Source organism: Pollachius pollachius (assembly GCF_949987615.1).
Source record: "Pollachius pollachius genome assembly, chromosome: 6".
NCBI lineage: Eukaryota > Metazoa > Chordata > Actinopteri > Gadiformes > Gadidae > Pollachius > Pollachius pollachius.
The window spans coordinates 22,738,902-22,750,921 of record NC_136939.1 but is presented as its reverse complement, the minus strand read 5'-3'; the positions used below and the strand labels follow the sequence as shown (position 1 = coordinate 22,750,921).

The following is a 12,020-nucleotide window of genomic DNA, read 5'->3' as shown; positions in this document are numbered from 1 at the left end:
GTTTTGTTTTATGCAGTTCAGGAATATCTCCGTAAAGACGGATTCATTGCGAAACCGCATCAGGCTGTAGGAACGCTTTAGTAAATATTCAAGGCGCTGGTCCTCCCCAGAAAAAGTGGAGCGCATCAAGCCTGCGCCCATACAGCCTGCGCGGTGTATACAAACATTCAATCACGAGGAGATTCAACCATTTAAATTGAGCAGAAATACTTTTTAATGTACAGTTAGTAATTAAATTTATCAAGGGGCTTTATTTAAAGCTACAAAAAGAATACAAATAAAAAAATAAATCAATTAATTCAACGCAACTCTGACGTCACCCAGCTGGTGGGGGGCTGAAACGTCATAGTTTACGTTTCAGGCGTCCACACAAATCCTAACACGTGCGTTTGCATTCTCCACTGAGACAGATGCATGACCACATGAATTTCAAACTTCAGATGGCTCACTTTATGGCCATATAATGTGGCCTAATTCAGACATGGAACAGCATTTTCCCCTACAACTTCAGAAACCCTGAGTCGTCATGTAAATTTTGTCAAAGAGAACTTAACACACATATGATATGTGGCCCTGTGGCCGCACCTGAGGGTCTATTTAATGATATGCAGAAATACATTAACAAACATTGTTTGTTAACAGTATTGTATACATTATCGTTATCGACTTGTATTCATAATATGCATGCGTTGCCCCGTTAATATACATTGCCATGGACTGTATTATGCGTACGTGTTTAGTTTGCATGTGTTTTAACAGATGGACGAACACACCCGCACTCATTCCTTCTTTTAAACACTCGCGGTAAACCTATATTTTCTCAAGATCAAATACTCATCAATCCTAAAAGTTATGGGCTTGTATACAATGTCTGTGTCAAGAAAATATGTGTTTGCTGTACGGTGTTTCCAGATGCATTGATTTAAAAGTAACACTTATTACCGCTGTATCAGCTGTTCTTTCCCAAAAACGTTATCATTTACCCTAAAACGAGATTTTGTTTTGGAAGGCTAGGATATACTTTGCTCGAGTTTATTCTTGTTATTATTATTATTTTAACACATGGCATAGCCTACTACAGTGTTCATTCATGCAGCCCCTATGGAAAATCTATGCAGTTTCACACATATGAACAATCTTTGACATCATATTTCAATTAGGCAAATTGTTTGCATGTTTGTGCTGTGTATATCCTACGTGTGTGTAAGCTTATGTTGCAGTTCCAACCTGCCATGGCACGTCAAAATAGCAACACCAACTGTGCCATCCGCTAGTGCATTGAGACGAGGTCTGCGCCAGTCAGTGGCACAATAGCTTTATCGATCAGTAAGATAGACCCATGGATCATTTACTCCGGAACACGCCTCTGCTTTTCGCCGACACGCCTCTCAGGGCGCAAGTCTAGAGGCGCGAGTTTGCTGCGGGGGAAAATCAGCTTTACGCCGGGTGCAAACTAGCAACAATACATGCGTCGGTGTAGAAAGTCATTTGCGCTGTGTGCAAGATAGGGCCCAGAGTCGCAAAGATCTACAACTTCCTTGTGGCCAGGTCCACTTTGGAGTTCATTGAACATAAAATGGTTGAAGACACACAAATTGATAAAACAGAGATTGAATGGAAAAAGAATATGTGAAATGATGTCTTACAACATGTAATGAGTCCAAGACCCCAACAATAATGTAACATCTTAAACAGATCATACCAGAGTCAGTAGAGACAGTTCATGTTGGAAACGCAGAAAAGGAAAAGGCTGCCTAATCCATCTGTTGCTGCGGAGAAATGACTTACACTGGCTTACTCAAGGGAAATGTTTGGAAATTAAAGGTTCATGTTGATGGGAATTAACCGGAAGGGAAATATTGGGAGTGACAAACTAGCCATAATATTCACATTAAATGAGGAGAAAAAGAGGCTGGGAGATGAACGCTGAAAGGTTATAGTCGACGTGCATATGAAAAAATATTGCCTTGTTACAGGACTGGCAAGGAGAGATGACCAATGAGCAATAAAGAAATACTGATTAAACAGGGATGACTTTTACTTCATTCAGCGTCATCAACCATCCTAGTTCAGTTGCTTGTTCCTATTGGGCGATCACAGAAAGAATATGGTATCTATGTTAAATAGTACGGCTCTCCTCGAAACTGGGGTACTTTGTTTGTGTGTATTTGTGTGTGTTTGTATTTGGTGTCTCTTTGGATGATTTGGAATAAACAGAGAAGTATAAGTCATTTAATAATAGGTTGGTACCAGGCATACCTAGCTCCTCCAACCCTCTCCATAAGAGGAGAGGAAGAGGGGGAAAGAGTGGGAAAAAAACAGCCCTGATAAAACCTTTCAGTGATTTAAAGCATTTACATTTTTTTTACTTGGCAGAAGAAGACATTATTTAATGTCCACCTTTTAGCCGTCGCATCCGAGTCCATTAAGCACCTTAACATGCACACTATGTGCTGCATCGAGCATAATGGTCGGACACAACAACGTACTCCTCTGGGCTTCGCATTTGTCCCATTACAGATGTGTATGTGTATATGATCACCGAATTATTGAAACATAACTTTTTTCCAACCATATCTTTGATAAGAAAATATGATCCCGGTTACAGGAGCAATGTAATGACATGTCTCCTTAAACAGGCTACAATTAGATGAGAGCACATCTATACATGGGTGTTTCAGACGGTCTGCCATGCCCTGGCCATGTTCTTTTTTAAACTAGCCTTTCCCTCCTTGACAAGAGTTCACAGAATTCCCAGAGAATGGGGCCTCTGGTGCAAGAGTGCCCCTCCCCCGGCAGTACGATTAATGTAGTTATAGGTTATTAAGCCCCCACATAAATTGCCACTCGAGACAGTTTCAATGGAAAAGAACCCTAATTTATTGGACAGTTGGAGACAAAACAGCTTTTTTTGTTTTTCCATTTATTCATCAACACTTAGGACTTGGAAGGAGTTTGTAAGGGAGAGGGGACGGGGGAGGGGGAGGAGGGAGCCATCACGGGATTCCTGAAAAGGAGTAGAGACGAGAGAGGTGAGGGATGGCTGAACTTGGGGGAGGGTTGAGGGTTCTTCCATGGCCAGAAACAAAGCAGCCCGGGAGGAGAGAGGAGGAGCCCAAGTTTCCTTGATAGGCTTAAACAAGCCAAGCCCGTAAAGTCTGTGGCCTTTTCACGTTTTCTAAATGGACATTTTGTCATTTGGGTCACCCTTCATTGTTCCTAGGCATGCATTCTGAACATATGTGGCTGCTATTGGCCTATTCCATCCCATTCATTTAATCTCCTTTAAAAAGGTATTTCATGCAGTCATCCAGTTTATTGATCGATTCTTTAAAAGTAAAATAATCAAGCAAGTACCTATTGATAAGCTGCTCCCTTCATAAAGCTTCATGCATCCTGTCCAGTGGTTGTTTCAGAAGGGTGCAGAATGTTTACAGTTACTATAATATTGGTTGTATGCTCTGATTGCTTTCAGCCTCACTTTAGTCACTAATTAGAAGTGTCTGAAAAATGCCTGAATCTAAATGTAATGAACCAAATCAGGACATAGTCCTACAAAAATAGTATATTCTCTAAAAATAGTTTATTCTGTGTCGTTATAGTATATATCATATACTCTTATGTGAGCATAAATTCATGCTCACATTTTAATTAACATCATTTATTCATTTGTAGTGATTTACCTGCCAATATAATCATTCATACCTGTTTAAAGTAACTCAAGGTGAAGTGAAACCGCTCACAACACTTGGCTGCTAAGCGACCAGCGACGCTCATCCCCAACTGATCAACACGTTACTGCAGGGGGACGAGTCGCAACAAACTACAAACTATTTGGGGGAGTAGTTTCAAGAAACTGCAAACTGTTTGGGGGCGGAATCCCAACAAACTACTAACTGTTTGGGGCAGAGTTTCAACAAACTACAAGTTGTTTTGGGGCAGAGTCTCAACAAACTACAAACTGTTCGGGGGCAGAGTTTCAACAAACTACAAACTGTTTGGGGGCTGAGTCCCAAAAAACTACAAACTATTCGGGGGCAGAGTCCCAATGAACTACAAACTGTTCGGGGGCAGAGTTCCAATGAACTACAAACTGTTCGGGGGCTGAGTCCCAATGAACTACAAACTCTTCGGGGGTGGAGCCAAACAGACTACAAACTGTTCTGGGGCGGAGTCTCAATGAACTACAAAGTGTTCTACAAACTCCAGACTCCAGAGAAGCTCAGCGGTAGTCTCAGTAAGGTAGTTTGCCAACTACCAATCTGATTGGTGCATTTAGAATCCAAGGAATCCATGAGTTCAGACAACGTGTCACATGTGTCCAGGTCCCTGTAGGCTCCGCCTCTTAACTTCATTTGCACTGGCTCACCATGTGGCCAGTCCAGAGTGGCAGATACATAGAGCAAGTTCAACTATTAATGGGATTTGGGGTTGTCACTCAGCGGGAATGGAGACGTAGCTCTGGCGCAACACATGACCAATCAACTTTATTCTGCATTCGGTGGGTTTATTTATTCCGCCTGCAGACCACTGAGCAATTGAGGTAACTCCCATTTTAATTCCCGCCCGTTTTACCACAGGTCTGTTTTTCTAACTGTTCCCGGCACATGGTCCGTGATTGGTGGCATGTCCTCCTTCCTGATAAGTGGGCGGTTCCTGACACAGTTAATCAATGCTGTGTCCCAGACTTTCCGTCTGGATAGGCCGTCTCTGCAAGACTGAGGTCCCTGTAACCAGGTAGTCGCTATGTTTGTTTTCTGTTTATAATTAGGCCACATTTCACCTGGTATGGTATGTATACTATATCACAGGGATTGTTTTCTTGTAATGTGTGTGCATTTGAACAACTACACTGATTACAAAATACCCAATAATAAATATACCAGACACTGACATAGTCATACGACACTGATTGCTCAGAAATATTCAAATGGCAATCATCAACATGCAGGCGCACACACACACACACTAACCAGGGTGTGAATTCACAGGGGAGGGAAAATGGCCAGCTAAACCTGGCAGCAGACTGTCCTTGGCTAGCCATGCGATAAGAGTTTGTTGTGATTGTGATAGAAGCTCGACAGGGAAGAGTCCAAGGGGCTTGCGCTAAATGTTAAATGAAGTACGGTTATATATTGCGCAGATTTGACAGTGTATGCATTGTGCGTTGAATAGAGTACTGAATCTGTGTGTGGTGTGTTTGTTCATAAGCACGGTATAGCATTTATTAGTGCTGGGTCTACTACAGAAAGTTAATACACCACTGCTTTTTTTCAGGTCACACAGGGACCTAAAATATAGTATGCTGAAAAGCTCAGATGCCCTGGTGCAATGGTGCCCGTCTGTTTAGACCAACAGTCTAAGGGTTAAGGCGGAATCCACTTTTCTCTTTGCGTCGTGATCCCACAACCGCTTTTAAATGGCCATTTGGAGAGGCCTGGTAGTGTGTGCGTCATCCCACGGTAGTAGCAAAACTGAGCCTCTGAGCACTGGGAATAAAGCAGTGATGGTGGTTAGATGGGTGCAGTCTTGTACCACCAGGCGTTTGCCCTGGCATTAGCAACAGATTAAAAACTCAAAATGTCTTCCACTGCACATTATCTGTAGAAGTACACAAACCTCATGTGTCGTCACGTGAGATATAAGGCCCCTTCAAAATAAACAGAAGTCATCATCAGAAATGTACACGCTACAAGGATGTGTTATCACCCACAATGCACCATTGCTTTGGCTCAGGTGTAGGCATCTTGCCAGATTTTCAGTATTATTCAATACACAGCAGTTCGGGGATAGAAGTACACATCAACTCAAACCAGTGTCCTGATGCCTTCAGGTTAAATCCACCACAGCCTTGAACGTTGGACTACAGCCAGTTTGGAAGCAACATATGCCATGCAAGCACACACCTCCCAGGCTTGAGACCTGTGGCCCATCCTTCCGCAACAGCAGGCCAGCTCTCTTAAGGCTCAGTTGATACACCCTTGGAGACCGTGTGCAAAGGCAGCTCGGGCAATGTGCTCTTTGCCACGGCAGGTTTAAAACACCGAATATTCTGCCATTTTGGACTGTGCTGCAAATATCTCCGTCCGTGTGTTACATCATGCACAGTCAATATTGAAATCAAGGCATGGCCCCTCCCTTCCCTGAATTGGCATGGCGTTGGTGTTTTCTTCATAGGAAACGATATGCCGATGGTGTTTCAACTGAACACGCCTTCAGTCCCTCATCTTTAATTCTCTTAATGGGGTCCGCACCATGTCCATCGGGTTCCTGTGGACCCTGGCCATGTGCTCGGATGGCATAAACACGAACACTGCGACTACCACTATGGCTGCTTCTACTGCCGCTGCGATGACTACGCACCTCTGGTGTGGTTTTCTTGAACTCCCGGCTCTGATCGATGAGCTGTTTCCTGGCCTGCTCACTCTCATCCTGTCGGTTGGCCAACACCGCGGCCGTAGCATCCAGATCTTTCTGCAGAAGGTGTGCACAGTGGTGGGGGTGTTAGGAGAGGGGAGAGAGGTACATCTAGTAGTAAGGACACAAACCCATCATGCTCAGTGTGTTACAATACCGGTTACAATAAAGGATAGGGGGATTGCTTTTATTTGCAGTTGTCCCTGACTGCCCCCTGATAATAACATAAAAGAGGAATTATTTGAAAATGGTGGAACTTTATATCTTCATATTAACAATTTAACAAATTTACAAAAAAATGTTTTTGGGTTAAATTGCTCTCTAATGCTTCTCCAAAAACGTTGTCGTATAAATTGAGTGATATCTCAATAAAACACATTCCCAAAATGCATAATGATTATTACTCGTGTCTTAAAAATGATGGCCAAGTCCTGATACTGACTTCCTAATTCCTTACTAATACCAGAGAAACCCTAGCAGGCAAGAGGAGAGAGCAGCTGCTGAGGCCACCAAGCATGGCTTCATTAAACTCACGGTCTACAAGTCTCTGGTGGACACATGGCAAACTTCCACTATAAAGTACTCCAACCAATCCATATAAAAAGTCCTGCTCACACTCATTTACCATGCAAGCTCACATGCACAGACCGAGTTCTCATACACATATAGTGGTACTACTGTATGACGGCCATGGCTCCGCCGTGGAGACCCTATGTCCTGTCATGAACGGATACAATACACACGGACATATAACATATAATGTTGATTGTTTCTTATGGTGGGAGAAATAAAACAAACAAAAAAAAAGCATTCATGCACAAATTCATTCATGCAGACTGTAAACCTTCAAACGTATCATAGTGTCTGATCAAGACATGGATTTCGACTGGCCGATCGATGGTCTGCAATATACGACATTCTAGCGTTAATTCAGCTGTGGAACACCATCACATATTGTGGCGACAGGTTCCATTACTGTGTGGAGTAAGGAAGGCTCTAAATGTGGCATGTGCCCCTTTTGTAAAGGGGACTGGCCTATGGCTACGTTCTTTGTAAAATATCACATGAATGGAGCAGCACTGACCCAGCTAGCCCTGCCGTTGACTCCCACGAGCCGAGCTCAGTTTGGATATTGTAATGTTTTTCCAGTCTGGCTGCACGCATGCCATTCCAATCAGATCCATTTTTCCCCTTCTATTTAAGTCTGGCCAGACCCTTTCCCTTCCTGCCCCGTGCCTCCGACCCCCAAAAACAAACGTTGCGACCACCTCTGGACCAATAGCGTGGGGTTATATAGGCCTACATCTTGCACCGTCTGACTGAATTGGGTACGCGGCGCCTCTCAGAACCGCATGCTCAAATAAATGGACCAAATTGTGCTCCATAATGGCTTTATAATTTCGCTAATGGACAATTTTTTGCTGGCTCAGGCAGTGGTGCTTGTCTTACTTAATTTGTTCGGTAGTAAACGCTGATGGAAGAGATTACCTCTACTCCCTGGAGTGCTTGCCTCTGCCAGATGCTATCATCGGCACACGTAAACGGGAGAACACCAGAGGAGGCCGTTTATTCCCTGTCTTTCTCTTTCTCTTCTGCATGCCTGCTTTTATATGGATGAGATAAAAACACAAAGAAGACGAACACCTCTGGGCTTGGAAGACATTGTGTGTGTGTGTGTGTGTGTGTCTGTGTGTGTGTCTCTGGGAGTGGTTAACACCCACACCGCTGACCTCTTCACTGGTAATAAGGACCCATGAAGATTGTCAGCAGAAGAAATTTAATTTAGAGGGCCTCAAGGGGAGGCCGACAGGCTCACTTTACAAAATGACGACTAGGGTGAAACCTATCAAGGTGCTTCACAGTGTTTATTCTCAGAGTTTGTTGAAACTGAAAACAGAACGCCTTTTCATTCATCATGTCACACATACTTTTAAATTCAATTTTCCTTTACAAATGTCCGCATGATCTACGGGTAGCTCGGGAACCAAGCAATGTGTTTGGCGACAAACACAAAACAACGATGCAAAGTTTCCTCTGACCCAGTTCTACTCCAGTAAGCAGGTGTACAAAAAAGTACATGCACTTCCAAAACGTTGCTCGCGCTGATGCCCACCGCAGGGACGGGCTGAACTCTGCTTAGTTAAGCCTTCTTGTTCCTTCTTGTTCCTAAAGCAGGTTCGTCACAGAGCAGGACGAAGCCTTCATGTACACTGGGAAGGGCCAGTGGTCGGCCCTTAGCAATACACCAGCCCTCTGTAGACTGCCACTCACATCAACACTTGGCCGCCAGCTGATATCACTGCTTATGACAAGAGACTTTGAAGACTATAATCCATTGAAAACGTCCTTGTGTTTTTTAAACGTGTTTAGTTGTTGAATTGCTCCATGTGTGAATAAGAGCAAACGTTTGATACCAAGGTGAGATAACATCATTAGGAGGATTAGTAAACCGTGTGTACACTATGTTCTCGTCCCTTTTTTTGCCAGATGGAGTGTCTCCAGCAACAATGCATTCAAAGCCACTTGGTTTATTTTCTTTCACTGCCGCTGTTGGGATACATTTTGGACTCACAGCACCACATCCATTGGCAAGTCCAACAACCCTCAGCAGAAACAGCTCAGTCAGTGTTTACACAAGAAAACTTGGTCTTCTACCAGGAGGTCCAGTTTGGTGGGTTTATTATTAGCATGTGGGCAGAGTGGGTTCCTATCTTTGCTGACCCAAGAACAGAGAACACAACTCGACAAATGAGGAAAGATACCAAGTGGCTCTCAATCTGAGTGCCTCAACACAACATGTTAGGGTAAGAGAAGCACCAGACTGGTTCCAGTATATAATACATTTGCCAATAAAATGCCAGGTAATAATCTATTCCCTAATCTATTCCCATGACGGATATCCGAAATTACAACAATGATCACACACGAGTATTGGCCTGATCAGTCAGCACCCTTCTTCCTCATTCTTTCTCATTGCTTGGAGAGAAAGTAAGAAAACGTAGAGTTGTGTTGGCCTCGTCCTGGGTGTGTGGGCCAGTCTGGGTGTCTAGGTGGAATTTTCCCCAGATGACCTCACCTAGCCACAATGGGCCACATTAAGTCTGGGGCCCGCATGTTGCCTCCCTCCACAATCCCTCCTACAATGTCACAGCCAATCACCGCTGGCCACTTGGAGGTATGTTTGAAGGGAAAAAAAGGACAGGTCGATTGTATTTTAAATTAACTTTAACACCACGTGCAGAGAGGCCATTGAAAAGGAAAAAAGGAAGTAGGGAGGGCTATTATGCTGTTCACTGATCTTATACAATAAATACAAGGCTGATGTGTGATACAAATTGCCTGTCCAGATAAGACTTATTTCATTGCCTTGTGAGACAAATGGGAAAATCCAAATGGGTGGAAGTTTGTTAGCAAATTGTAATAGATTGGAATGACAAAATCAATAATGAAATCCTAATGTGTTTCAATGTTTTTGTTTAGCATATTTAAAGAGGCATAATAATTTATAATCAAGAAATACAATTGATATCCATATATTGAGTAATGTGGGCTTTATCTATGTGACTTAAAGTAAGTCGATTTAGATAAAAGCGTCTGCTAAATGACTGAGCCCAAAAATAATGAGGTGCTTTTTGTTCGTCTAATAATGTGCCAAGGATTTGTGAGGTAGGAAAAGCATTGTAAAACGTTCACTGCATCAAATACAGCCAGCAACTACAGTAATGATTGTGAGCACTTTGACAAATGCCAAATGCCGACGACAGACTGGACTCCTAGCCGGTGGACTTTAGGTCGAGGCAATGTGAGGTGGCTGGTCTCGTATAGTGACGTCTCTTCGTTCTCTCCTTCAGAGAACCAGAGTTCAGATTAACCTTAATACTTTAGCTGATGGCTGTGTGCGATAAAGAAAAACTCAATAGACTGTCAGCACCTCTGTCATACGTCTCCCGAGGCACGAGACAGGAGAGATACAACACGTCTTGGTGAGGAAAGATGACTCCATTTAGAGATGTTCCTATAAATCACGCTACATCCCACCCCAGAATGAACCCAGGGTTGATGGATGGCCACATTGAACACATTTTACCAATGTCTGGGGGCACACTGCTGTCAAGGCCCAGGGAAACGCTATACTTTTAATAAAACGTGTGTGAGGCCATGCTCTGTCCACCTCTATTAAAGTCATCACAAACAATCAACAGATACTCCTTTGGTCTAAATAATTAGTTTTTAAATCCTTCAGATCACCTCTTTCCATCACAAAGCTTTTAATCTTACAGCTAAGAAGTAATTCTATTACATTCTGAATCATAATAAATGGTGCATTAATGAGAAGAGCCACTGCTGACCGAATATGAGTGAAAATAAAATTCATTTTCCAAAGTGTATTTCATTTGTTAATCCTGGTTTCAAGGATCTAAAGGCCACTTTTGTTAGTATGGGCATAGGCGAGCTTGCACAACCAAAGTTCCCTTGGTTAAGCTGCTGAAAGATATGGTCCTAAGTCGCAATTGCTGCAGGTAAGTGCATCAATATGTGGAAAAGCTGACGTAACACCTAAAATAAGTTGTCCATATGTTCCCAAATGTTAGAGCATTGCAAAATTAATGACTGCAACCCCCAACCACCGACAAACGCCCTCAACATTAACATTACAGCAATCTATACCGTTGGAGCTGGAATAATAGAGGGCAGTGGCAGTTCCTCAAGAGATCAGAAAGTCATGTCTGAACAAGTCTAGAAAGACGGCTGGAAGTCTCACGGCTGGCAGGGCTACTGTTGCATCATGACTGCTACATGAGGTCTAATGGACACCAGTGACAATCCCAGATGACTAGAGATGAAAGCCACTGTGGCTGCTAAATACAATTGCTAGAGTGTGGATGTTTATGACAGTCTGTGGCAAAAGTTAACCACCACCTTGATTTCTGCTATATAAATGTTCACTTCAGATATGTGGCTTCACATTATTGATAGTCTCACCAAATCTTAACAAATTATTAATTGTTACGATTTGGGGCGTTTGCTGTTAAATCAAATTTGCTGTCAAATTTTCTTATTAGCCCGGATTTGGTTGATCGAAAAACCTTAATAATTTAGAAAACCTCAGTGAATTCCTTTCAATTAAAAGTAAGCTAAACTACAAGTACATGGTTATTTAGAAATCAAAATATCAAGATACTGGGATTTTTTCCCAATTTGTTCTATTGTTCAATTGATTCTAAATTAATAAAGTTTTAACAGAATGTCTGTGCCCTGTCTACACCAATGACCAAATCACAAATGGACAGGCATGAAAAACATTAAAAAAGTATTTTTTTTAAAAAATGGCATTAAATAATGTGATTGAAATAATGCACAAATGAAAGGGGCCATATGAAGAAAGGCTTGTTTTTACTGGCCACACCAGCAATCTTTTCAGAATATGCATAACTTAATATGTCTGGATTCTGAAGGATCCTTGCACATATACAGCACAATAAGGAAGACCTGTGGTGTTCAATCTCCTCAATCCTATGGCCCCTCTAGTGTCCACTGACTTTACATTAGGTACAGCAGATGACCACGGATTCACCTTCCCTGTTTGACCCCAGTCCACTACA

The 12,020-nt window shown here is 42.7% G+C and overlaps 1 protein-coding gene across 1 annotated transcript in view; it reads right to left on the bottom strand.

Annotated features, from left to right (window-relative positions):
• Window positions 1-12,020, bottom strand: part of LOC307076945 (homeobox protein cut-like 1) — a 90,978-nt gene that overhangs the window by 57,130 nt on the left and 21,828 nt on the right. The window contains exon 2 of the mRNA XM_079738177.1: window positions 6,364-6,474. Coding sequence (XP_079594303.1) covers window positions 6,364-6,474 — 111 coding nt within the window. The remainder of the gene's footprint in view (window positions 1-6,363; window positions 6,475-12,020) is intronic.